General features: G+C 44.7%; 2 protein-coding genes across 4 annotated transcripts in view; one reads left to right on the top strand and one right to left on the bottom strand.

The window, feature by feature from the left end:
- The window catches only part of MAP2K6 (mitogen-activated protein kinase kinase 6), a 121,504-nt gene that overhangs the window by 22,929 nt on the left and 71,297 nt on the right, over window positions 1-27,278 (top strand). Inside the window, exon 1 of one of the 3 annotated variants that reach the window (XM_072781001.1) lies at window positions 26,100-26,118. The exons of the other annotated variants lie outside the window; for them this stretch is intronic. The gene's annotated coding sequence lies outside the window, so the exon portion shown is untranslated. Of the gene's footprint in view, window positions 1-26,099; window positions 26,119-27,278 lie in introns of those variants that run through there. 3 annotated transcript variants of the gene reach the window in all.
- LOC140606914 (uncharacterized) lies at window positions 17,721-21,730 on the bottom strand. The gene is made up of 3 exons (XM_072781002.1): window positions 21,276-21,730; window positions 20,669-20,947; window positions 17,721-18,888 (listed from the first exon to the last, which is right to left on the bottom strand). The coding sequence occupies exons 1-3, from the start codon at window positions 21,629-21,631 to the stop codon at window positions 18,873-18,875; spliced, it is 651 nt and encodes a 216-aa protein (XP_072637103.1). The 5' UTR covers window positions 21,632-21,730; the 3' UTR covers window positions 17,721-18,872.

Here is a 27,278-nt window from a genome sequence, read left to right as displayed (position 1 = left end):
CTTCCTTTTTGAACTTCCTTTGAATGTGGAGTCACAGAGCCATAGACCGTGGCAACGAAAGGCATCGTGTTTTTCTTCCCACTTGGCCAGGTTAAGTAGCTTTAGTAAGGTATTATATAAATCTTCTCTGAATCACATACACTTTCTTGTATTATTCACCATTCAGTCAACAAGAGTCAGGGAGCTTATTCTATAATAGGCTCTGAATTAAGGGACAGATGGTAAAGACCAGTTTTATGCACTTGCACTTGAGAGTGAGTGCCTCTTTGGGAAACTTGCTTGCCTTAACCTAATCCTGGCCCTGGTTAAGGACCTTCACTTGTCCTAAGAACCCACCATTGGAGCAGCGTGTAGGGGATGCACAAATATTCTTTAAAAAAGGGCAAGATGGGGGCACCTGGTGGCTCAGTATGTAAAGCATCTGCCTGCTCAGGACATGATCCTGGAGTTCTGGGATCAAGTCCGGTGTCGGGCTCCCTGCTTAGTGGGGAGCCTACTTCTCCCTTTGCCCCTCAACCCACTCATACTATCTCTCTCTCTCTCTCACTCCCTCTGTGTGTCATAAATAAATAAAATCTTTTTTTTTTAAAGGGCAGAATAATGGCCAAGTAGAGATTTCAACAACATAGAAGAAGTAGTGATTAATTTGGAGGGGCATTAGGAAAGCTTTGCAATGGAAGAGACATTTGAGCTGGGTTTTAAAGGGTGAGTAAGAGTTCAATAGCAAGGACAACACATTTTAGTCAGAATAAAGAGTATAGGAAGAGCAAAAGAGCTTGAACATGCATGTTCTGTGTGGTATGTAAGTTTGTGATACTGCCAGGGTGTGTCTGGGATGTACTATCCCTAGGGCATTGGAGGAGAGGCAATAATGGAGGCAGTAACAAAAATTCAGATTTTTTTTCAAATTTTTAAAAAAGATTTTATTTATTTATTTATTAGAGAGAGAGAAATAAGCAGGAGCATGAGCTGGGAGGGTGAGCGGCAGAGGGAGAAGCAGAATGCCTGTTGAGCAGGGAGCCGGATGCAGGGCTCCATCCCAGGACCCCTGGATCATAACCTGAGCCAAAAGCAGATGCTTAACCAACTAAGCCACCCAGGCACCCCTCAAAGAAATTTTTTTTTTAGAAATTTTTTTTTTGGTCTCAAAAGTCCATGCTCTGATCCTGGTACCTCATTCTACTTCTTTATAAAATTTCAGAGTAGAGTTGGTCCTAAAATATTTTTAGATAATCCAACCTTCTAGATTTGTCATTCTGTACCAGTGTACTACAGTGTGCTTATTTTCAGGCTCCCGCAACCCCCTTTTCTTTTCTGCCCCTGTGCTTGCTATGTGATGTACTTTGTGAATAGAAAGGTTGATAGGGTCATGAGGTTTAGTGGCACATCATCTGGAAATTTCTGGTTGAAGTAGGGTGCTCTGCTGGTCTTGGTTGATCTCTTGGCCTTGAGGATGATCTCTGAACTGATAAGAGAATTTTGTTGTCAAAATGTACAGAAATTGGGGCACCTGGGTGGCTCAGTTGATTAAGTGTCTGCCTTCAGCTTGGGTTGTCATCCCAGGGTCCTGGGATCAAGCTCCCAGTTGAGTTCCTTGCTCAGCTGGCAGCTTGTTTCTCCCTCTCCCTCTGCTCCTCCCCCTGCTCATGTGCTTTCTCTTTCACTCTCTCTCATAAATTTAAAAAAAAAAAAACTTTAAAAAATATATGTACAGAAATTGATTCTTGGTGATCTTGGCAGGAAAAGAATCCATTGAAAGAACTTAGGATGGCTCGTGAAAGTCCCACAGGCACAGAGAATTAGAATCAGAGTCAACAGAGCTGGAACAAAACCCCAAAATACACCAAAGGGGGCTGGTGCAGACACTACTGCTCCCACCAGGGGTACAGATACACAGCGTGCACCACTGCTACTGGACAGGGGGTGTGGTTGTCATCAGAACTGCTGCCAACAAAGCTTCCCCAAACTGGATGGAGCTGCCACTACCATTGTCAAGTGCTGGATTGGATCATGTGCTGTCCCTGCCGGTCTACATCACGAGGGGCTGATTCCAAGTCTGCTGTGATCACCCTGGGCTTATGTTCTAGTACAGAGGATGCTGTAAAAATGAGTATCCTGGCTTCTGTAATGGGTGGCTGTCTTTGCCTCATGATGTGGAGGACTCCAAACATAGGAAGGGGGCTCAGATGCCAAACGTATGACAAATGTCCACTGCAGTCTCTAAGCTGGCCATTGTGTGCATGCCACCAACTTTCTTTAGCTGGGGATTTATGGGAAAATCAAAGTGCCTTTGCATCAGGAAAAGATTTTACCAACTCTCTGAGATAGAGGAAGGAAACTCGACTCGAGGGAAGTTAAGCAGTGGAGAGAAAACTCTCGAGTCTTAGATTACTTACTGACCTCAAAAGCAAAAGCGCTGGCTCAGCCTTCACTAGGCCTGTCAGTGAGCTAATTCTAGCTCATTTAACAAAAGCGACGTTTTCTGTGTGCATGACATTGCCTTGAGGGGTGCACAGTTTTTAGGAATCAAAGATAAAAATCATAGATGAACGTTTGTTTTATCCTTACTAAAAACTCGATGGAGTAAACCAAGTACTTTTCTCCTTTCACTGAAAGGCAAACCCCCAAAACTACCACCTTCATTTAGACACTCAACAATCTCCTTTTTGGTAAACCCAAGGCTGGGACCTGGTCCTTCCATTCATTGCTCTTTAGGATTCTCCCCCTACCACAGGCATTTCCCTGTATGAACCCCCCTTTCTTGGGGTAACAAATGAATTGTCTGTAAATGCCTGAGCTCCACCAAGAGTTCATAAAAGAACTCTTGATTTTTATGCATAATGATTGGGTCGCTAGGACACACACAGTTGCTTTGTTTCTCAGGGTGGTGATTTGGATGAGAGACTTGTTGCATGAAAAACGTAAACCTCACAAAGGTCTCTCTTCCTTATTTTGGGGTACTTATGCTATCAACTTCAGTTTTCAGTGTATCCATCTCAACTTTACTTCAAAGTTGTTTCAGTCCTCTGGACTCTGGGTGTCAGGCTGCAGAGGAGATCGGCTGGGTACCTTCACACCTAAGGAGTTAAGGGTTTAGAGCGAGAAAGAGACTTTGTTTATTTTTTACCCTGCAACAAAGGTATTTTGGGTATGTAGCATGTTGTCTTACCAGCTGCTGCTTCCTTTGGTGCTGGCTGTGTTGGTTGCTGTACTCTCTTCTGGTGATTAGTGGAAACTGGGATAGGGGAGGGCAGATCCATCCCTTTGTCTAAGAATATCAGGTTTACATAATCAGGCCCGTAATTGACAGTTGACTGTTGGGCAGCAAAACTCCAGGCTTCTCCTAGGGAATGAAAACAGGGTACAAGGATACAGCTTGGATTTACGTTAGTCAACAAGTTTTTGGAGTGACGCACGGGGAGGCCTAAATGATTCTAAGTACTCAGAGATTGAATTGCGGGATTTAGAATCGTGTTACGCGGGGCTAAATCAGTAGGAGCAGGAGTGGCTGAGCCAAGTTACTCTCTGTACCTCAGTTTCTCCACCAGTGTTTGAAGGTCTTTGCTATGTGCCAGACCTTTTGTGTCTGTTAGCTTAACACTCCTTCACTGCTAACCTTTTAGGGAGGTGTTTTCTGTCTTTTGCAGGTGAGGAAATAAAGTGCAAGAGGTTGGGGGGGGGGATGCTGAGTAATTGTCCTTGAGGGGACAGAGCTAGTGAAGAGTGGGCTGGGGATACAAACAGCCGGGGTGCTCCGGAGCCACTCAGTTTACTGGCCTTTTCTTGCCCACGACCTTTCAGGCAGCATTTCAGTACTGCCTGTAATGCCCACCTTAGGGCCTCCCAACCCTTTTACAAGGTGGCTGTGTTTGGAGCTTATTGGGGAATGGGTGTTTGAACACACAGTTGCTGGACTTCCCTGGCTCAGTCAATTCTGCTCTGGTGGTCATTGAATGTGATACCTTTAGCAGATTTGATGATGTGCATGATTTCTAGAACTTCATGTGTTGTGTTTGTTTTTTTTTTTAAGATTTTATTTACTTATTCATGAGAGATAGAGAGAGGCAGAGACATAGGCAGAGGGAGAAGCAGGCTTCCTGCGTGGAGCCCAGTGCAGGACGGGATCCCAGGACCCCGGGATCATGACCTGAGCCGAAGGCAGATGTTCAACCCTCTGAGCCACCCAGGCGCCCCTAGAACTTCATGTTTTATTGTAATCTTCCCTTCCAACCTACAAAGGAGTCCTAAGCAAAGGCAGGTTTGGGAAGTGGAATTTGCAATGAACACAAAAGGCAGTTTGGTTAACAGGTAGGGGTGAGAAGAGGGAGGATACGAAGGAAGGAAGGGTGTGAGTGGCCTTCAGAGGGGTGAGCCTTAGCAGAGGCCAGGCAGGGGTGGGGAGGGGCTCATGCAGCGGAAGGTCAGTGAATGAATGAATGAATGAAGAGTTAATCAGTTCATGAATCAATGAATCAGTTACTAGCAAGAGAGAGCCGGAGGCAGAGGGTCTCGTATCCCAGCACAGGCCCAAGCCAGGGAGCCGGGCAAGAGCCTCGACCGAGTCCAGGGAAGTGCAGCTCGGCCAGACTGTTGAGGTCATTTGGCACACAGGGCCCTTTTAACCTGAAATTGAGAGACTGCGTCTGGAACACAGCAGAGGGAGGACTCAGCGCAGGGATGAAGGGAGGGAACCCCATCAGCCTGGGACCACAGCAGGGAGGCATCTTTAAGTGCCTGTTCTTTCTGTCAGCCACCAGGAACTCACCCTAAATACTGTTACAGCGTACCTCTGATTTGTCTGGCTGTTTCTAATTTCTGTCTCAGGACTCCTTACCCCACTGTAAAATCAAGCAAAGGCCCAGTTATCTAGCTCGGTAGAGAAATGTTCTCAGAGGTTTTTTTTTTTTTTTTCTTTAAACTGAAGTTGGGCCCTCTGAGCACTGAGTCCTAATAGAACCCTGTTTTCCATAGAGTCTTTCCCCAAGGCACTGTCTTTTATTCTTTTCATTTAAATGGAGTCTAACTTTTTATTTTTTTTTTTAAGATTTTATTTATTTATTCATGAGAGACACACAGAGAGAGGCAGAGACGCAGGCAGAGGGAGAAGCAGGCTCTCTGCGGAAGCCGGATGCGGGATGCGGGATTCGATCCCAGGACCCCGGGATCACGCCCTGAGCCAAAGGCAGACGCTCAACCGCTGAGCCACCCAGGCGCCCCGGTCAATGTTTTTATTCAGAAGCACGAGCACGTGCGTGGAAAGCCCACGAGGGGTTGCTAAGGTCTGTGTTCGCAGCCCTGGTGGGTGACTCCTGGGTAGTGTCCACCCCCCCCCCCTTTGCTGGCCTGGGGCCTTGCCACAGGCAGTGTCACCATCCTGGCCCCACTCCCAGCTGCGGCCACCACTGCGGCCAAGGCTCTTTTCACTCTTTTCATTTGCCATTATCTTTTGCTTTTGCTTTTCTCTTCAGCCACATCTTTGCTCCGGGCCCCTGTGGTTTGCTTCTTTAGCCGCCCCAGGTAACCAGAGGGCTCCTTCCTTCTGGTCAGTGGACAGACTGTTCGCGGGCCGGATGTCCTCCTGGTGGTGCGTCTCCTCTTGGCTCGCTGCAGCCTTGCTCAGAGCGTTTGTTTTCATTGCTGGCCGTGGAGGTGCTTCCTTTCCTTTTTTTTTTTTTCTTTGCCTCTGGTTTCTTCTGTCATTGGGGTTTGTGGCTTTTCCACATGGGGAAGTTGCTCAAAGCAGGCGTCCCTTGACACCCGAGGTGGTAGTAGGTGCGGTAGGGCTGGCTGGGTGGCACGGTTGCAGGTGATCTGCATGCACCCCTTGCCAAGGTCGAGGGCGGGGACCAGCCCTCCCAGCTTACAGGCTTTGAAAGGGCCATTGCCAATCCTCTGATGACAGTGGTGAAAAATTATAAGGGAGACTGTTTTTTCCTCCTCTTCCCGTGATCAAGAACAAGGATTGTGGAGTCCGGCGACTTGAGTTCAAATCCTGGCTCTTCCCCATATTAGCTGTGTAGCTTTAGGCAAATTACTTAACCTCCTTGTTTCTTACTCTGTAAAATGGGGGCAATACTTGTTGTATTATAACACAATATTATATATCACAATATATATTGTATGTGTTATGATATATAACATACAACATTAAATATATCATTATATTATGTGCACACCCCAGAGTTATATTTGTAGATACCACATTATTACCTTTATTGTGTTATTATATATTATTTTAATGTATAGCATACCCACTTGTATTTATTTTTTTTCATATTTGTTTTATATAACAAGCTACTATAACATAATAACATATGCCATAACACTACATATAAAATTATATATACATAATATACTTTATATATACATAATATACATAACTTTACATATGTGCATATATAACTTTATAGATGTATGACATATAGTATGCATAACTTTATATACATAAGTTTATATATGTATAATATATAGTATGTATAACTATATACCTAACTTTATATATGTATAATATATGGCGTGCATAACTATGTATATACCTAACTTTATATATGTATAATGTAGTATATAAACCACACATATATAGTGAATATATACAAAGCCTTGAGAACAGAGCTGATATACAGCAAGCAGGTGCTGAATGACTTTGCATTATTCTTCTTTGTTTTTATGTTTCTGTTTTTGTGTTTTTTTTTTGGAGGGGGGAGTACTTTTGTTTTTGACCTAAAAGCAAAACTGAGTATTATTCCTCAAACTCCTCTGAGTGGCTGATTATCATTTCTGTTCTTTTTTATTTTTATTTTTATTTTTAAAAAAAATTTTATTTATTTATTAATGAGAGATACAGAGAGAGAGAGAGGCAGAGACACAGGCAGAGAGAGAGGCAGAGAGAGAGAAGCAGGTTCCATGTAGGGAGCCCGATGTGGGACTCGATCCCGGGTCAAAGGCAGGCACCAAGCCGCTGAGCCACCCAGGCATCCCCTGTTCTTTTTTCTTTTTTAAAAAATTTTATTTATTTATTTGAGAAAGAAAAAGACAGAGAGAGCAAGTGAGAGCAGGAGCAGCAGCCAGGGGAGGGGCAGAGGGAGAGGAGGAGCAGATTCCTTGCTTGAACAGGGGGCCCAACTTGGGGCTTGATCCCAGGACCCCAGGATCATGACCTGAGCTGAAGGGTGATGTTTAACTGACTGAGCTGCTCAGGTACCCCTTCTATTCTTCTTTTAAGGATGTAGTATTTCTCAAGTAGTAGGCAAAGAATGAGTGTGTGAAGATTGGTTTAAATCTCAAGCACAGTGAGAACCTGGTGGCAACTCCTAGTCTGAGGCCATAGCTTTTGAGAAGGTTGATGTCCACGCTGCCTGGTCAGGGGGTATCCACTCAGTCCACCTGGGCCATCTCCCTGGGCCTACAAAGATTGCTCTAGTTTCCAGTGCCTTTCTGTTCCATTCAGAGACTACTGGGCTTGAGATGAAGCCTTAGAGGTCATGCTCAGGCCCAGCCTTTGCCCAAGCTTTGCCTCTCTGTAACATTCTGGAGATAGGGAACCAGGGATCAAACCCACTCTTTAAATTTGGGTAATAGAGTATTTTTTCCTTAAGATGTCTCCATTAAGATCTGTGTTTAATGATACAGTTGAACCAGGAAGTGAAGCCAGATTTTAGTTTATTCAAAAAACATATTTTGCAAGCATCTTATGTGCCAGGAAAATATAAATGAGATCCTACCCTCAGAAGAGTTACAGTCTGGACAGTACAGTTTTGTAAACACACACATGTATACCTAAACACACAGATATAATAAGAACACTATGATGGGAAAGTATTTTTGGTACTTGTGGACACAAAAGCAAGAGGGTTCTATTCAACCTTTGAGTAAAATGGGATGGGGTGGGGTAAACCTTGAAAATGTTTATGGAAGAAATTTATTTGAGCTGAATCCAGAACATTGAGTAGGTTTGCATGAGTCAGAGAGAAAGGAAGCATATTCTAGACAGAGAAAGCACCATGAGTAAGGGCACAGGACCTCAAAGCATCCTGGTGGTCTGAGAACTGCAAGAATTTGTCATGGCTGAAATGAAGTATGAGTGAAAGGGAACAATGGTCAGGGGTTATCAGTAGCATGCTGGAGCTGGCTCCTGTCTGGTTCATAACAGCCATCTATTAAATAGCCAGTAATTTTGTAAGCTGGTCGTTAAACTGGTGGTAGCTTGAAATGGATAGTGGTGGAAATATTTACACCATGGAAATCAGCAAATACCCACATATCAGGGCTCGTCCTGCAAAGAGCTGTTTTACCATACTGTAGTGATGGAGATGCCCTTGTATGTCACTCTGATAATTATTCTTTTTTTTTTTAAAGATTTTTTAAAGATTTTATTTATTTATATGAGAGAGGGAGAGAGACAGATTGGGGGAGGGAGAGGGAGAGGTACAAGTAGACTCCCCGGTTGAGCATGGATGGAGCCTAATGCGGGGCTCCATCCTAGGACCCTGAAATCATGACCTGAGCTGAAACCAAGAGTCAGATGCTCAAATGATTAATGAAATCATTTGTAATAATTGATCTCAACCACTGAGCCAGCCAGGTGCCCTGGTAACTATTCTTTAAGATTCCTCAGTGTAGGTGGTGGGGAGCCAGTGCAGGATGGCTGGCAGGGAAGCCACATGGTCAGATTTGTAATTTAGGAAGATAACTCTGTGTCTTTGGTCCTGTCCCTCAGGAAGCAGATCCAGAGAGGGAGCTTTGCATGCTGGAGATTTACTGGGTAGCATTATTGCAACTAGCACTTGAAGGCAAGCAAAAGAAAATGGGCCTGGGCAGAAGGCACAGTTAAGTAGTGAAGCAGTTGTAAGGCCCATCCCATAGGGGTGCTTTGGAGCTGGAATGGCCCATCAGAGAGAACCAACCCAGAGGCATCTGGGTGTGTGTGTGTGTGTGTGTGTGTGTGCGTCAGGATAGAGGCTGTCCCTGTGGAGGGGGGCATAACCATGGTGAAGTGGCTCTGTTCATCTGAGAGCACTTTGTGGAGAAGGCTCAGCAAGTAGTGGAGCCTGAAGGTGATTTGGTGTCTGTTTGGAGGATACACGAGCTCTGGGGGAGGTGGAGGGCAAGAAAACCAGTTGGGAGGGTATTAAAGCATTCCAGGTTCAAGGTGACAGGGACGCCTGGGTGACTCAGTGGTTGAGAGTCTGCCTTCAGCTCAGGACATGATCCTGCGGTCCTGGGATCAAGTCCCGCATTAGGTCCCCAATAGGGAGCCTGCTTCTCCCTCTGTCTCTGTCTCTGCCTCTCTCTGCGTGTCTCTCATGAATAAATAAATAAAATAAATTAAAAAAAAGATAATGAAGGCATAGGGGGCACTTGGGTGGCTCAGTTGGTTAAGTGTCTGCCTTCGGCTCAGGTCATGATCCCAGGGTCCTAGGATTGAGCTCTGGATTGGGCTCCTTGCTTACTTAGTGGGGAGCCTGTTTCTCCCTCTCCCTCTGCCTGCCACTCTGCCTACTTGTGCACTCTCTCTCTGTGAAATAAATAAATATATAAAATCTTAAAAAAAAAAAAAGAGAGAGAGAGAAAGAGAGATGATGAAGGCATAAACTAAGGAGGTAGCAATAGGGAGGGGCTAAAGTGTGGGAAGGTGGGGTCTGTGGGGCTAGCTCCCCTCCTGTAGTAGTCCTTCTCCACTAAGTGCCACGGCTGCCCCCCACCCGGGTACCTTTGGCTGTGTCTGGAAACATTTTTGTTGTCATAACTGGCAGGAATTGTGTGTCTGTGTGTGTGCTACTGGCATCTAGTGGGTAGAGGTCAGAGAGGCCACCAAACACCCTATGAAGCACAGAACAGCCTCCATAGCAGAGTCACCAGCCCCCTCACATTGGGAGTGTCAAGGTTGATATAATATTAAGAAGAAAGGAATGATATTTGGAATAAGGACAGAAACGGGAGAGATTTTTCTCTGCCCCTTCCCTGGGCATCTGCGTATTGAGTCCCTAACGCAGCACCAGATTGCTGAAGTGGAGACGGTATTTTACAGAGAAGAGAAGAAATTTGATCTTACCAGCAAATGCATATCATCGAGTCACTAAAGCCCTTGCTTGTCTCCTATGCAAGTTTTAATTCTAGGTAGCAGTAGGTTCGCATGTGTTTCCCTTCCATCTTCCTTCCAAAAGAGGAAAGTAAACCAGAGCTTCATTCTGTGTTGAAAAACACAGAGGTACAAGCAAGCACATATAATAAGGGGCTTGATCCCAGGACCCCAGGGTTGGGGGGATTGTACAAGCAAGCACATATAATAAGGGGGCTCTTCGCATCACCTCTGGTTTTTGCTGGCATCATTAAAAGTTTTGCAAAAACAGTGGTAGGGGATGCTGTTCAGACACATTGCTTAGGTTTTAGCAAAGTAGTCGAGCAGAGGAAGAACATTAAATTTAATTAGGCAGAAACCAGAAGTTGATTAGGGAGGTTGGAACTCAGCTCGTGGAGAAGCACTATGTCAAGCATCTTTGTTTGCTTCTTAACGGGGAGCACGTTCAGTTGCAGTAAGGTGGCGAGAGCCTTGGTGCCCTTTTATTTTTATTTATTTTTATTTTTTTGGCTGAAAGCTGGTTAGTGGGTGACCGTCTGCCGGGTGCACTGAGACATCCTGGTCAGAGGTGAAGAAGGACTCCGAGCAGGTTGGAGGGAGCAGGGTGACTGGGAGGTACGGCAGGTGCCCTTCGGGGGCGGGGCGGGGGGGCAAGCAGGCCGAGCTGTGGCGTTGGCAGGGAGCAGACGTGCAGAGCTCCGGCATGGGCATTAGTGGGAGAAGCATGAAAGGGAGATATATTTATGCCTGGTACTAGGATACCAGCTGATAGACTAGAGCAGTGGTTGAAAACTTTTTTGGAAAGGGGGCAGATATTCGGTTTTATGGGCCAGATGGTCTCTTGCCCCTCTGCCCTAGTGTGAAAGCAGGCAGATGATATGGAAATCAATGAACGACCTGTATCCAGTAAAACTTTATTTACCAGAACAGGTGGCAAGGCCAGATTTGGCCAGTGGGCACTAATTTGCTGACCTCAGCTTACAGTCTTGAGCCCGTGCACTTAAAAAAAAAAGATTTTGCTATGCTATTTAAGGAAGGTATGGATATGAGGGCAGAGGTGCAATTAAGATTTATGACTAAGGGGCCAAACACATTTATTTTCTTTCCCTAATCTTGGTCTCTTACTCTTGGCCATCTTTCTCCTTTCTTTAATGATATGCATATAATTTTTATATTTAATAAGTTGTTATTAATGAAATCATTTGCAATAATTGATCATATAATAGTTTGATTTATAATAACTGATTTTCTGGTTTGGGGAGGAAATGTTAAATAGTGGGAGGAAACTTTGCTACTCTCTTCTCTTGGCTGTTTGCAAATGCAATTTAGTTATTTTTTTCTCTTGGTGGAGCTCTTTAATTATGTTTTCTTCGATATTACCATTGACCTTGGGTCAGTGATTCTCAACCTTGACTGTATATTCAGATCACCTGGGGGGACTTTTAGTGTTTCCATTGCCCAGGCTGTATTTGGAACAATTCATCAGAACTCTAGGGTTAGGGCCAGGCATCATTATATTTTAAAGCTCCCTGGGGACTCAGATGTGCAGCCAAGGTTCAGAACCACAGCCTTGGATTTAAAGGAAAAAAAAAAATTGTCCTCAACACTTGCTTTAGATGCAGAGGGAAATGTAACCTGTATAGGGGTAACGGTTTCTGGCCTGCAGGTTTGAACTATGAAAATTGGATTCTTCAGATTTCAAGGGTTATATTCAGACAAACGTACTAGTGACACAGTGGAAACTTCTTTGTTGTGGTTTGGTATCAACAATAAAAGAAATATCAGGAATCTAATGTGACTTGGCTGATGTGCCTATTTCTAGCCAGAGGCACTTTCTCCATCAGCGAGTTTGGTGGCAGCCTTTGAACCTGATGAAAGCTTTCAAGTTCCAATGATTAAGTCATTATCCACCAAAGCCATTCTTACCTGAGGAAATGATCAGGATATGTGTTCTGTGTCCAGAGGGAATAACTTTCTAACATCATCATGAGTGCATACACAATCTGATGGTGTTTCTTAAAGGGCCTAATCGATTAAGTGAAAGGTGATTTTTTTTTTTTTTTGTTTTGTTTAATGTTGTGAGATGTAGGGAATTCAAAGGGCACATTCAAGGAACTTTTATCAAGATAGGTCAAAATTCATTTGAAAATATAGATACAGGGATAATTTTATTTTGTGAGTAGTGACATTTTTGAGGAATCCAAGAGCATTTTTTTTCCCCTACAACAATCATGTTTTTGTTTTCATCTTCCATTTTACAAATGGAAGATTCTAATCTTGTGACCCTGGAATTGCTCAGGCATTTAATATTCCAGCCTGGGTATCAAGGATTTAGTGCTTTCTTTCTGAAGTGAGAGTTAGAGGATCATGGTATTTTGGAGGGAGAGTGGGGAGTAGCCTACAATGTTCTGAGGGGTTTCCCAGCTGGTAGCCAAGTGTCTCAGGACTACTGTAGCTTCTCAGCATCCACTGTACTGGAGATGTAAGAGTTGCTTCATTTATTGAGGGGTGATGGAAGGAGAATAGGATTCTGTCCTCCATGAGTAATGGAATGCCCAACGACCATGCTTGCAACAATAGGAGCTTCTTACCCCCTCTATGAAGATATTGCAAATGTACCATCCCAGGGTTGGCCGATTCAGTCATTTCACCATGCTCTGGCTTTAAATGATATCCCTTTGAGTCTTGATTCTCTTGACTTTTTCTTTCTGGTCAAAGGATGGCTATTATGATGCAACATGGCGACATCAAAAGGCAGGAAGACAAGGGGGCATTTTCCCCCGGGTCCTATTATTATTATATTAATCAGGAAGGAAAAGCTTTCCAGTAGGTCCCAGCAGACTTCCTCTCAGATTTCAAACCTGGAGCCAAAAGCTGTTACTTGTTCACCCTCAAAACTAGACTGGCAGAAGGGTTGCTGTGGTTAGCATAGACTAGGGGTTAGCAAACTTTTTCTGTAAAGAGTCTCTTGATTGTGAGTATCTGGGGCCTTGTAGGCCATATATGGTCTCTGCTCCATATTCATCTTTTCCTTAACCCTGTGAAAATGTAAAAACTATTGTTAGATCTAGGGGTGTTTGCCAGGCCATGGACCCTGGCATAACTAGTTGTGTTTCATCTCTTGAGGCTGGTGGAGAGGTCCACCAACCCTGCCCACGTTGCCACCCATTTTTTTATTTTAGCTAAACTGTGATTTTGTTAGCAAATTGGATGGACAGCCAACTCTAAGTTCCATATGTGGTCTATTTGTATAAATTTCATAGTAATTTGGCAATGGACATTTTGATGAAGAAAAATTGAGATATGAATTCTCAGGACCTTAGTAGAATTTTAATTGGAGTGGGGTTATTCTCATTATGGTAGTCAGGGTAAACTCGGTAACAAATAATCCCCAATCTCAGTGGCTTAACACAAGAAAAATGTGATTCCTTGCTCATACTATGTGTCTCAAGTGAATTGGCAGGGAATTCTACTCCACTTGGTGATGCAGGGACCCACCCGAATGAGGGCTCCACTGTTGAGTATTTGCACCATCTGGATCACATGACCTCCTCAGTCTCCAAGAAGACAAGGAAAAGAAGGAGTCTAGAGAATAGCTCTTGGGTTTCCTGCTGCTCATCGTGAAAGTGACCTATTGCCCTGGCCAGAACTGATCATGTGGGCCAACACAACTGGAAGGAAGGCTGGAAACCATGGGGGAGCAAATGGAATATTGGTTGAGTGTTATTATCCCTTCCACAGCCTTACTGCTTTCTTCCTATTCTTCCAGAAGAAGAGACTTGATGAAGTTGTGTTATAACACATCATAACACCAGTTGCTGATCCTTGACCTTCTGCTCTTTTTAAACTCTTGTTTATCCCATCCCTTCCTTTCTAACGTTTTTAAATTACATATTCTCTTCTCCCACACCTTTCTCTTTCCTGACACAGTTTAGAGTCTTGTCCATGGTGTCTAGAAGTTAGAGTGCATGAGTCAGAAAATGAGAGCTATGAAAAGGTGTGTCATAATTGGATTATTGCATTATAGAAATGCAATAGGATGTATCATTGCAGTGTCAAAAGGACTTTTTTTGACCTTTGAATTTGCCTCTCACCCAGTAAGTCTCAACTGAGTGCTGTCACTCCCTAGAGTATATCAGGCAATGTTTAAGGACATTTCTTTGTTGTCACAAGTAGGGTGGGGTTGCTACGAGGATCTAGCAGGTAGAAGTCAGGAATGCTACCAAACATTATACAAAGCACAGGACAACCCCTGACTGTAGAAAATTACCCGGCCCCAATGTTAATTGTGCGGAGATGGTGTTGCCCCCTCCTCTTACTAATTACCTCTTTGAGTCCTTGTATTCTTGGGCAGCCTTCTCATATTTGCATGACTCTGACTTGTTTCCATTTTTTTGTGAGATATATCCAGGTAAAAATGTAACCTCCGAAAGCTAGTTGATCCTTCAACAGATTCTGTGGTGGTTAAGTAGACAGGGTTCAAGCAGAATCTCCGAATGCCATTTTTACACGTTTTTCTTTTGTCCTTTTCAAGCTTTATTCATCTCTGGAGTTCTAGAAGATTTCACATTGATTATCCAAGCTGCCATTGTCAAAGTATAATTTCTAAATTGTGAAAAATATATAGTGAACATATATGCAGTATTTTTATGACTTGTTAATGAGGACAGCAAAGCTGGTTCATGGGAGAAATCAAGAGACTGAGGATTTATAGACACTGGAGCAAAAGCATTGGTATAAGAATGCTAGTTTGAATACAAAACTGGTTAGTATACTTGAGGGCTATAGATAAACTGTTGGAGTTATTAGGTATATCTAAGATATAGATACAAATGACAATAGCAGGTGAGACAATTAGTGCTCTGGAATGATGGTTCCCACATGTAAACCTGCATTAGAATCACCTGGAGGGCTTGTGGAAGCCATTGCTGGCCTCAGCCTCAGTTTCTCATTCTGTGCTGCTCTGTGAAGGGGACCTCCTGTCAGGTCTAACAAGGATCTCAGGAGATGCCGCTGAACCTGGTGATTTAGGTGACACACTTTTGAGAGCCATTACTGTAATATGTCATGGAAAGATATGCTGTTGACCTTCTCGCCTTATCTTAAGTTTTAGATGTTTTTCTCTTAACACCCATATAAGGAATTCCATAATTGAGAAAAAAGAGAGAGAGAGAAAATGGAATGTAGCTAGGATAAATTGTCCCGGGATAACCAAGTAACTCATGTATCTCAGTGACTTAACAAAAAGTGCTATTTCACTGATTTTATATCCTATAAAGTTGGATGAAGCTCAGACTATCATCCTTCAGCAATGCCATCCAGAACATGTGGATTTTGATGGCAGATGGGAGAACCAAGGATTCTAACATGGGCTTTTCACCAGCCCCTAGACCAGAGGGGCACCTGTCACATCGACACACGTCCCATTGGCCAGACTAACTGCAAAGGGGGCTGGGAAATGTGGGAAAACTCATGTGTATGTAGAGAGTACTTGATGTCCCTATTGCCTGTTTCATAAATATGAGTGTATAAACGTGTACTTACTGATCAAAGGACCCAAAGCATCTTTTTTTTTTTTTTTTGACTCAAAGCATCTTCATCATGGCAATGTTATTCTTACTAAAATTATATTTGGATATGTATATTTCACACTTAAGATTTTAGATTTCTAGAAGAGCAGTTAAGGGATAGTGTCACCACAGAAAATGATGGGGTTGAGGTCGGGAAGATTCCAGTGTTTGAAATTGCTGTTAATGATAAAAAAATATATTTTGATAACAGTAGTAATCAGTTATATGGACACATATTTGTCGCCCCAAGTGAAATATACGTAAAGAGAGAGAACCCTTAATTATCTTAGTATGATGGTAGACTCTTTGATCTTGGGATGCAGCAAACTAGAGGCGTGGAGTTTGCTAAATGGACTTCTAACTCTTGGCCTGCCTCAAATTTCCTTTTGGGACTGCTGAACTGTTTTGCTTACCAAACATTCACTTGAGGATTACAAGGTTCCATACTCAAGGTGAGATGTATTATGGGATTCTTGAAGGCTTTCCCTTTTGACTAGCTGTTAGTTAGCCTCATAAATCATTTAGCTGCCTGATTCTCAGTTTACCTATCTGTAAAATGGGTCTCCTGGGAATATTGGGAAAGTTAAATGAATATTTATACAATGTACCTGGAAATTCCTACCTTAACGGTTCCTTTGTTCTTCTTTCCCTAACATGGACTAGAAAAGGTATTATTGAGATCTTTGTTAGTTAGAGGATGACCAACCCTACAGACCCTCTGCCTGGCAGTGAGTGGGTTCCTGGGATCCTGGACTTCCACTTTTAAAACCCGGAATGTCCGGGGCAAACCGGAATGAGTTAGTCACCCTATTTAGTGGACCTTCTTGGAACCTGCCTCTGGCTTCGCCTGGGGGAATACCTATACTTTAGATCTCTTTATGGGGAAAATAGTACCTGGCTTTTGAGATGTCTCCTCTGTTCTTTTACAGGGGAGGAGCTTGGTTAGGGATGGCCTAGCATTTATGTTGAACCTTATTATTTTAGACTAAGGCAACTTTCTGCCTTAAACCTTGAAAAACATTGATTCTAGAAATTGGCTTGAATTAACTTTATCTGTTGTGATCATCTGATCTTTAAGCCCATTAAGGTTTGGTCAGCTGTGCCCTACACATCTAGGACTTTCCTAAGGTAGAGATTGGTAATTTGAGTGTGAGGAGTTGCTTTCCATGTTTATAGAGATCTGCTTGGTTGGACCAATGGTTTTTCTCAATGAGATCTAGGAGTCTCGGGTAATACCCAAACTATTTTTTTTTTTTTTTTTACCCAAACTATTTTTCCCCATGGTTCCTTACCATTAAATCCTGCTCTTTCTACCAGAGATGTCTCTCCTGCCTGGCCTTCTCTCTTCATCTTAGCTCACTGCTTGTTATGGGCACTCTTACTCACCTTGCCCCTGTGTATTTTATCACCAGTCACTTCAAATACGTCTCCTATGCTGCTGCCAAGTATCTTCCTACAAAACATCTATCATCATTCTCCTGCTTCAAGGTGGCTCCTGCAGCTTCCTCTTGGCCACCACAATAAAAGCCAGCTTCTTAGCTTGGAAGCCCTGCCTGACCTGCTTTATGGGCCACCCACATGGAACCCTTTCACAATCCACACCCCTGCACATGCTGCTCCTCCCATTCTCCTTTTACAACATCCTCCTTTTCCTTTCTCTGCCTGGATATATACACCTGTCCTTTTGGACCTGGTTCAAATGTTCTTTTCCTTGTGAGAGACCTTGGTACCTTTCTGTCATGGTGGCTTCTTCCGTTGAAGTCTGCAGCTTGGGGACTTAGAGCGTGAGGTTATGACTCCCTACTCAGCCTCTGATTACCTTTGTGCAGGACAACAAACATTTAAGGAAGGGCTCCTATTACTGAGCACTAATATAGGGTTTTTCCTGTCTTACCCCATTGACGTGTTTATCCCCCCCCCCGCCCATGTTGGGTGGTATTTATCTGGAAAATGTTTGGCTTGCAGTAGGTGTTCTGCATGAATGCTTAAATAAATGAAGGAACCCAACTCAGGATTTTCATAGGAGAATCCTCTCTTTTAAAGTGTATCCATCCTTTGCTGGGGTCTTGCAATTTCTTTTTTTTTTTTTTAATTTAAAAAAAAATTTTTTTTTATTTATGATAGTCACAGAGAGAGAGAGAGAGAGAGAGGCAGAGACACAGGCAGAGGGAGAAGCAGGCTCCATGCACCGGGAGCCCGACGTGGGACTCGATCCCGGGTCTCCAGGATCGCACCCTGGGCCAAAGGCAGGCGCCAAACCGCTGCGCCACCCAGGGATCCCGGGTCTTGCAATTTCAAGTATGGTCCCTGGACCTGCACCCCAGCAGCCTGGCATCATCAGAGAGCTCACTAGAAATGGCAGGATCTTCCATCTTACCACAGATCTGCTGCACCAAATCTGTGTTCTACCAACATCCCCAGAAGATTGGTAGGCAAGTTAAGCTTGAGAAGTGTTGCCCTAGGCTCATGTCACCCTATGGCCCATTAGTATCTGTAACACATTCACCCTCAATTTGGGGGGTTCTTATACAAAAAATTGGAGCTCTCTTCCTCCTTCTCTCCCTCTCTCTTCCCCTCCCAAATAACTGACTTCCTTCCTTCCTTCCTTCCTTCCTTCCTTCCTTCCTTCCTCCTTTCTTTCCTTAAATGCACAATCATAGGATCTGCCCTAGACCTATTGAACCAGAATGCCAGGCAGGTTGGGCCACTGCCTTTTAAACAAATACCCCGGGACATTTCTATCACCCTGAAATCTGAGAACCACATCCTAGGGAATTTCTTACTATTTCATCGTCTCTGATTTCCCCCAAAGCTTTGGACTTAGCGGATCTGTCCTCACGGTTAGTGTCAACTCTATTGAGGTCCATGTCTGTGGCCCTTTCTAGTTTCCCCATTTCTGTTAACAGAGTTGTTCTCCTGCTGTCCCCAGATCTGGCCCTGGCCCGCGTCCCACTATCGGAAGAGTCCTTTACCTCGCATTGAGAAATGCACAGTGTCTCTGCGTTTCCCTTTCTAGTAATTGCCCCACTTCTCTGCCTGCGTCACTCCTTTCAAGTTCATAGTGTGTTGCCAGTGCCTTGGTTTTCTCCATCGTCCCCGTGGCCGCTCATCTCTTGCTGTCTGGCTTCTCCCTCCGATACGTCACTGAAGCTCTTCTCACAAAAATCACTAGGGACTTCTTTATTTTCATATTCACTGACCTTTTGAGTACTTTAGAATATCTCTTAGAGGTTCGCAATCCTGTAAAAAAAAAAATCACGAATTATGGTTTTAACCTGCTTTGCTGGTGTGCAGAGCTGAGCATGAATGTCAGCCTCTAAGCCAGGGAGAAGTTGGACCCTACTCTCTCTTTACTTGCCAACCCCTGGGGTAGGAAAGCAGTCAGTCACTGAAGGTTTTTACACTTAAAAACACATTTGACAAATTCAAGTTTACTGCAAAAAAAAAAAAATTGTTTTTAGCACAAAGCTAGTGATTTTAATTCCTGATTCATTACATTACCAAATTTCTTCAGATAAATCATTGCTAATATTAGTCTTACATTGTGTAGCATTCTGTAGTTGCTTTTGGCTACAATTTTCCCTTGTTTTATAGAATGAACCCATAATCAGAGCAACAAAATAAGCCATTATCTTCTCTTCAAGAACCTGTAAATTCAACCTTTAAACATTCAGTGGAAAGGGAAGTACTCAAAAGGACATAGAGTAAGAATGCACCATGCTGGACATCCTTCTTAAAAAAAAAAAAAAAAAAAAAGCACAGAAACTTTTCTCCCTCCTTCTGTCTCCCTCCTTTCCCTTTTTTTTCCTTCTCTTTTTTTTACAGATCCAGCAAGCAAACACATTCCAGGCGGTACATTATTAGGCTCTGGCAAGAGAAGAATGAAGCAGACATGGCCCTTTGCCTTTACGATGCTAACGGTTTAGCGGTTTAGCATGGGGCAGTCAGTCTTGTCATCCCAGAAATAAAACAATTTGCTAAGTACACAGGGAAGGGGAGAGGGTGCAATTGCTGCGGAGGGAGCATCAAAGATGGGGTGTGTGGGGAGCAAGCGGAGACTCAGCAGAGGAGGGATCTTGATGGAGCTGAATCTTGAAAGGTGAACGGGTGCCTCCAGTTGGAGCTGTTGCAGCACTAGGAGGGCGGATGCAGAGGGATTCAGGCACTGTGGCCCTGTGAGCAGCACCCGGAGATCACCAGGCATCCTGGGGGGGGTGTCTTGATGGAGGAGGTTGTACTGACGGAGGAAGTAGAGGGAGCAAGGGGAGCACAAGTTTGGAGGTTGTTTTTTTTTTTTAAGGTTTTATTTCTTCATGAGAGACACAGACAGAGGCAGAGACATAGGCAGAGGGAGAAGCAGGCTCCCTGCGGGGAGCCCGATGCAGGACTCGATCCCAGGACCCTGGGGTCACAACCTGAGCTGAAAGTAGATGCTCAACCACTGAGCCACCAGGGGCCCCCACAAGTCTGGATTTTAATGTGGCCAGTGGGCATCTGTGACAACGAAGGGGACCACACGTTGGAGAAACGCAATCCTGAAAGATGGGGTGTCTGTAAGGAAAAGAGCGCAAGGCCTAGCCAAGGGGTGACAGACTGAGGTTCTGTATGGAGAAGTCACTGGAGTCGTAGAAAGCTCGACAACTCCACAGGTGAGAGGGCCGGGGGGGGTGGGGGATGCATAGGCTGAAGACAATCTCAGGTCAAGTTCGCCTTTGACTTGGAGGGCTTGGGGGGGCCCCCTGGAAGGGCTGGCTGCCCAGAGAAGGAGGAAGAAGGCCTCCCTGGTGCAGTTGTCAAACCCTTCCCAACTGGTCCTAAGAAAAGTCCTTTTCGTAGTAACAGAACTGGCGCATCCCTTACTCTTTGGCCTCCCGGAGTAACTCGGAGCAGATCTGCGGCCCTCGGGACCACAGCTCTTGCAGTGATGGGGAGGGGGCTCTTGAGGCTCCCGGAGCGGGGGCAGGTGGCAGCCTCCCTGTTGTGCCCTCGGCTCCCCAAGTGACACGGTTCCTCCGCTTACCTGCATCGCCAGCAGGGCCAGCAGCCCGTGGTCACGGCGAACCAGAAAGCCTGAGGGCCGTCAGCGGCTGCCCCCTTGTCTTGCTCCCTTCCTCCTTCTGCAGACAGCTCTTTGCTTCCAGAGTTTTGCAGCCGACGCTGCGTGAGCTGTTGGGTCAACGAGCCCGACGGGTGCAAGAGGTGGCTCGGGGGCCGCTGAATAGTCTCGCTTTGTCTGGAGGCCTGTTTTCCTGACTGTTTATGGTGCTTGACAGGGTGCTTTTTGTTCTGGGGAGAGCTGCTTTGGGGAAAGCAGGCTGCTGAGCGGGGCGCCGGGCCCCCCTGGCCTCTGGGGCTATCTCCAAGGCCCTCCCGGGGACTGGATGCAGCTCCCGCAGGCGCCCTGGCCCAGCGGAGGTCACCCGAGGCCTCGGCGTCCTTGTCCCCAGCCCTAACTCCGATAGAGAGGGGAGGACAAACTGCCGTCCAGCTCCCCAGCCTCCTAGGAGTCAGGAAGGGGCCCAGGCCAGCAGCAAGATTCCATTTTAATCGGTGATCACGCATTACACACACACACACACACACACACACACACACACACAAAGAAAACAAAGCAGCTGTGTACCTACCACTTTCCAGAACTTTCCCTCCATGGTTGGCAGTCAGCTTGCTTTTCTTTTTGCAGAAAACACGATGTCGGTTGTCGTCGGAATGTAGAAGGGGTAGAAGTCTGGAAAAGGAGGCAGTTTGGACAGGAAGGTGAAATTAGTAAGGTTTTCAGCTCGCGTTTGGGATGAATCACACCCTTTGGGGATTGGAACGTGCAAGTGCAAGCGTAACGCTGGTTTCCCTCTGGGGCTCTCGTGCTTTCCCTCACACGCCTGGGCACACACCCCGCAGAATCCCTAACAGGCAGGCTTTGAGTACCAGGGGCCAGAGAGGTCCCCGAGGCCTCGGCCTCAGCCGGCAGGGAGCAGGTTAGCATCTCCTCCGGCGGGGCATGGACTCTGGTCAGCTGACGGGGGTGGCAAGCACATTCCAGCAGTGAAGGGAGGCTTGGCTGGTCTTTGTGGGTTCCAGAACATGCAGTTCTTCCATAAAATGACGGGAGAACACAGTGTGCTATTGAGTGCTGCTGGATCTGTATGGAGCCATCTACTTCCCGCCCCCCCCAACCAAGGGTCAGGACAAAGGTGGTTTACTTGGGGTGAATTCTAGACCAGCAGTCTAAAGCACTTTAGGTTGGAATCCAATTTCTGACCCATATTATTTTTATGGCTTTGGTTAACATTTCTCAACTACTCTGAACCACAGTTTCGTCTTCTTCGTGTCTATCTGCCATGGATGGTTTTGCCCTGCGTACGTGGCCCTGCACGGTCGAGTCCTGATTTCTGGGCCCTTCCAGAACTGTTGTCCTTCATGCCACCTGGCCGTCCACTTAGACTGTCCTGGTGTCCTGCACGTTTCCCCACCTCTGTGCGTTTTTGCTTCCTGCTTTCCTTCCCCTTGCCCTTAGCCTGCTCTTTTCTCCATATCTGCCTTTAGGAAGTCATGTCTATAAGAATTAGCTCGAGAGATATTTCATGGGTAGAGTTTTCCCTTATATCCAGGAGTACATGTGGAACAACATACAGAAGCAATTATAAGATGTCTGGGATTCCCTTTAAAGAAGTAGGGGCGGGGGGCATAGATGAAGCAAAACTGGTCAAGAATTGATAATTTTTAAAGAAGGGTGATAGGCACATAGGGGCTCGTTGGATTGTTCTCCTTTGTGTACGTTTAAAATTTCTTATAATAAAGGGCAAAAAAAAAAAAAAAAGCTTTCTTAATTACCCATCCCAGAGGTGATCTCTCTCGCACATGTTTGAAGCTTCCTTGTGGTAGTTTCTTCTGACATCTGCTTCCTGTTATGGGGGTTGATGAGTTAGTAGAGCTCAGTAGTTAGACAGCAGGCACTCTGATTTGCCCAGGGCACTCTTGGACTACTCCTTTGTCCCTCATTCCATCTGGTTTAGCATTTATCCCAGATTTTTATTTTTATTTATTTTTTAAACAGAGTCTCATTATCTCATAGTTGCTTTAAACCAAGCCAGGATGGGTTTGAGAGACTACCACTCTCTAATTCCGACTTCTGCTCTGATCTCTAGCAGAGTGCGAGCTGCGAGCTGCTTGCAGCAAGCAGAATTGGACGTTAGTGCCAGGATGCATCCAAAAGATGACCAGCAATGACTTCTCTCTTGTTTCCTTGCTTGTCCCAGAGGGCTTGCCGACTAATAAACCCAAGTGATCAGAGTTGGCTGGCTGCTTCCAGGCTTAGATGGTGGGAGAAGAACTGGATACCACTGTGGCCCAAGCTGTGTTCCACGAGACACAGTGTTAGAGGCTCCATGGCTTAGAAACTGACTTAAAGGATGCGAACCCTTGCCAAGAAAAATAATTCTGCTTATGTCATTTCATAATGTACGTTTTGCTTTAGTACACGTGTGTGTGTGTGTGTGTGTGTGTGTGTGTGTGTGTGTGTTTAGAAAGAATTTCATTTTGAAAATAGCTTTCAGTAAGTTTGGGTTGTAGAGGTTCACCACTGTAATAAAACCAATCCATTGATCAATTGGATCAATAAAATAGTTTAAATAGGATCCCTGGGTGGCTCAGCGGTTGAGTGCCTGCCTTCGGCCCAGGGCGTGATCCTGAGGTCCCGGGATCGAGTCCCACGTCGGGCTCCCTGCATGGAGCCTGCTTCTCCCTCTGCCTGTGTCTCTGCCTCTCTCTCTCTCTCTGTGTCTCTCATGAATAAATAAATAAAATCTTTAAAAATAAATAAATAAAATAGCTTAAATAAATATTTAAACTATTGTGTAATTTTTATTACTTTTCCTACCACCTCTTACTCACAAAAGTATCCCTGTTTAAATGATAAAGTATGGGCTCAGTTTACTTAATAGTCAAGAAAATGAACTCTGAAGGTAGACATTTGGTTCCCAAGTCCTAGCTCTGGGGCATGTGAACTGTTTCCCCTTTGGTCTGTTTCTTCATCTGTAAAATGGGGTTGATAATGGCTGGTTATATTTTCATGAAGATAAATGAGTTATTACGTGTACCATATTTAACATAACGTTTTCCCTATTTTAAATACTGACTACTTATTCTGTTTTTATTTGAGTTCCTTTTTTATCTTCTCTACCAGGTTATATGCCCATTTAGGAGAGGAAATGGTTTCTTTATTTTTAAAGACTTCTACTGGGCATGACACATAATAACTCCTTGATGATATTTGTTGGTTGACTGAATAAATGAAGGAATGATAGGCAGCTGTTTTGAATGACTGGAGCCAGTGGGAGTGGTTAGAGTTGCAATCTGTGTATATGAAATTGAGCTATATCTAGGCAGGAATTCCTGGTTCATCTAGACCTTGTTGAGACCCCAGTTGGGCTAACTGAACTGACTACTGCAAACACAAAGTCTTACGTAAAATGATGTTTCTATGTTCTATAAATCTATAGGCAATCGCCTGCCCACTTATCTCCCTGAGCTGGTCATCTTACTGGACCCCATCCTATGGTTCTGGTTGGTGCTTTACTTGAAACTGGGTATCATTTAGCCAGTTATTTGCTCATCTTGCATATCTGGCAGGGTAAAGGGATCTCAATAAGGCAAAGAATATGGGGTTAAGTAAAGGAAGAGTTACCATATATGATAAACATATGTAGGAAGAGACTAGAAAATGTTAGTATCTGTGTTTTAAGATTTCTCAGGGAGAAATCCTGAACTGGTGTTATATATCATGTTTAAAAGTATCCAGTTGGTCTGCTCTGCAGGCATAGCCACTTGGTACTTTGGGGTTGATGCATGTTAGGAAATGGGCCATCTGTAGCCAGGAAGGTTTAAGATGGCCAAGGGGGAAGAGGTGGGAGGAAAGGAGGTTGTATGGAGCTCTGAAATGCCATTGTGGTGAGTTTCCTTTCATTGTGTATTGGTTGGTTCTTCTAGAGAAAGGCTCTGGACTGAGTCCCTTTCCATTTTCACTGCTGCTGGGGTGAGCATTAAACAGTGGTTTTAGACTTGGCCTGTTTGATGAGACAACTAGGAACATCCTAGAAATACTATACAATCAAAATGTTACTATGTACGTTTCTGTATATTACAACATGACTGAAATCTTGGTTGCTTGTCCAGTCATTTTCCCTGAAGCTTTAGATCTAAATAGACCCTTGTCTGCTGAGTTTCTTTACTGGGATGGTCCCTCAATCTCACTCTACTCCAACCCAAGCTCATCCATTCTTGGCTTCTCAAATTTGCTTCTCCTGTGTGCTTGTTCCCAGTTGGTACCTACTGTTTCTGCTAGGAAGATCTTTTTAATGTAATTCGATTTTCCTCCTCTCCATCAGTACTGTCACTGATCATGCCCAGGCTCCTCCCTCCTCCTACTTGGATCTCTGCCATAGGCTTTCAGTAAGTTTTCCCGCCTCCATTCTTGCTCCCCATCTTGCTTCCCTCTCTGTTGGCCCTCGGGATGAGTAAAGAAGTCAGTAATTCAGCAACCAGTTACAGGCCAATCACTCTCTTCTCAGGGCTGAGGATAAAAGAGTGAACTAATCACTGTTTCTTCTGTCACAGAGCTTATTTTCTAGTGCTGAAGACCAACAAAGCCATGTACCCAGACAGATGACTAACATGTTTATAAACTGTATGATATCATAAAGGAAACCAACAAGGATTTGAGATGGAGGATAGCAAGGTGGACATGCTTTGCATGCTGTGGACAAGTGAGGCTCCCTTTGCTGATGACATTTAAGCTGAGATAAAAAGGATAAAAAGGATCTAGAAGGGCAATAACTCTAGTGAGGAAAAAAATGTTTTGGGCAGAAAAGACAGTATGTGCACAGACCCTGAGATGTGCAAGAGCTTGGTGGGATCAAAGAACCAAAAAACTAGATGAGAATGATTAATGTGCAGATCCATCAAAGAAGAGCGATTTGAGATAAGAGCAGAGAAATGGGGGAATCACATGACACAAGGCCTTGAAGGCTACAGTAGGAGTGCATTTTAAGTTCAATGGTGAACTACTGAGGAATTCGAAGTACAGGTACAGTTTTACCCAATTTACATTTCACTCCTCCTCTTGCCCTTGTGGGGCATAGGTCAGAGGAGGATGAAAGGTGAAGTGTGGTGACAAGGTAGGAGGCTGTTGTAGGAGCCCAGGTAAGATGTGATGTAGTGTAGACCAAGGTGTTAGCAAGAGAGATGGAGAAATGTGGGCAGATTTGGAATATCTTTGGGAGGTAAAGTCCATAGGGTCTTCTATGGGATTAGACACTAGGACAAAAGAACAGGAGGAGATTCAGGATGGTTGGTCTGAACAACTGAATGGAGGGGAGGTCACCTGTTGAGATGAGGAAGAGATTTTGACCATTCTCTTTTTCTCTTTCACCTTGAAGGATTCCTGCTTAGATTGGGCCCATCTAAACAATCCAGGTAATCGCCCTATATTAGTGTTTTTGGCCTTAGACACACATGCAAAGTTCCTTTTGCTTGGGAACGTCTTCCCAAGTTCTGGATGTGGACTTCTTTGGAGGGTGGCATTATTCTGTCTACTACAGAGGTTGAGTAAAATGGGAAGAATATCCAGGGAGATGGTTAGGACCTGGACAGTGCTTTCTTAGGGGCATGATGGCAGGAAAGAGCCATATCATCGTGCATTGGGCGATGAAGGAGAAGTTAGGAAGTAGAAACAACACCGTATGTGGGCAACTCTGTAGAGAACTGGAATCAGGACTGGAAGGGATGTGGAATGGAGTGAAGCGTTGTTTAGGGCAGATACAAGAGCATAGCTGTTCACTGGGGGGAATAAACCTGCAAGAGTAGCACGATGGGGATACAGGGTCGTATCATCAGGGAGAGAACACCTGAAGCCTTGGAATCCTTCTGAGGGTGGATCCAGAGCCCAGTGGAGCAGTTGGCCTTTGATGGGAGGGATGTACCAACCTTTGTGTAGAAAGGAGAAAGGGAACTTTCTGACACTGTGACGAGAGATGAGTGAGGTCCCATCTCATACCTTCCATTTCTTCAAATACGAAGCAGGGTTATCATCTGAAACAGAGCTGTGATCATTCCAGCTGGTGGCCTCAAACCCTTCACTGGCTCTCTCTGCTTATCTCTGTCTCCATTTCTGGGTACTTGGCTTAGAATTGCACACTGTAGCCTCACCCATTCCTTAGAAACCTCTGGACACACCACACCTCTCTGCTTTTGACTTCTTGTTTGCTCACTTCTTTTACTGGAATATCTCGCCTCTTCTAACTTTCCCTTACCCCTGCTACTCCTGCCTGCAGTGCTCCACCTCTAGTGCTCCATCTCTAGTGCCACTCCCACCTGCAGTGCTCCACCTCTGGCGCCACTCCCACCTGCAGTTTTCCGGCAACCAGCCTTGAGACACACCCTCACCCGGGTTAGTTAGCTGTTCAGTTGCACTCAGAGCTCCCTGCTTTCACTACTATTACTCCTAATAGAATTGTGTGTTGTATATCTGTGATCTGTACTAAAATGTGAATTTGTTGAGGGCAGGAGGCATGTATCTTCCATCTTTGTATCCATAGCACCTAGCACAGTGCTTGTGTGTCTAAAAAACTCAACAA

This window comes from Canis lupus, chromosome 16 (genome assembly GCF_048164855.1).
Source record: "Canis lupus baileyi chromosome 16, mCanLup2.hap1, whole genome shotgun sequence".
NCBI lineage: Eukaryota > Metazoa > Chordata > Mammalia > Carnivora > Canidae > Canis > Canis lupus.
This window is presented reverse-complemented; position numbering and strand designations above follow the sequence as displayed.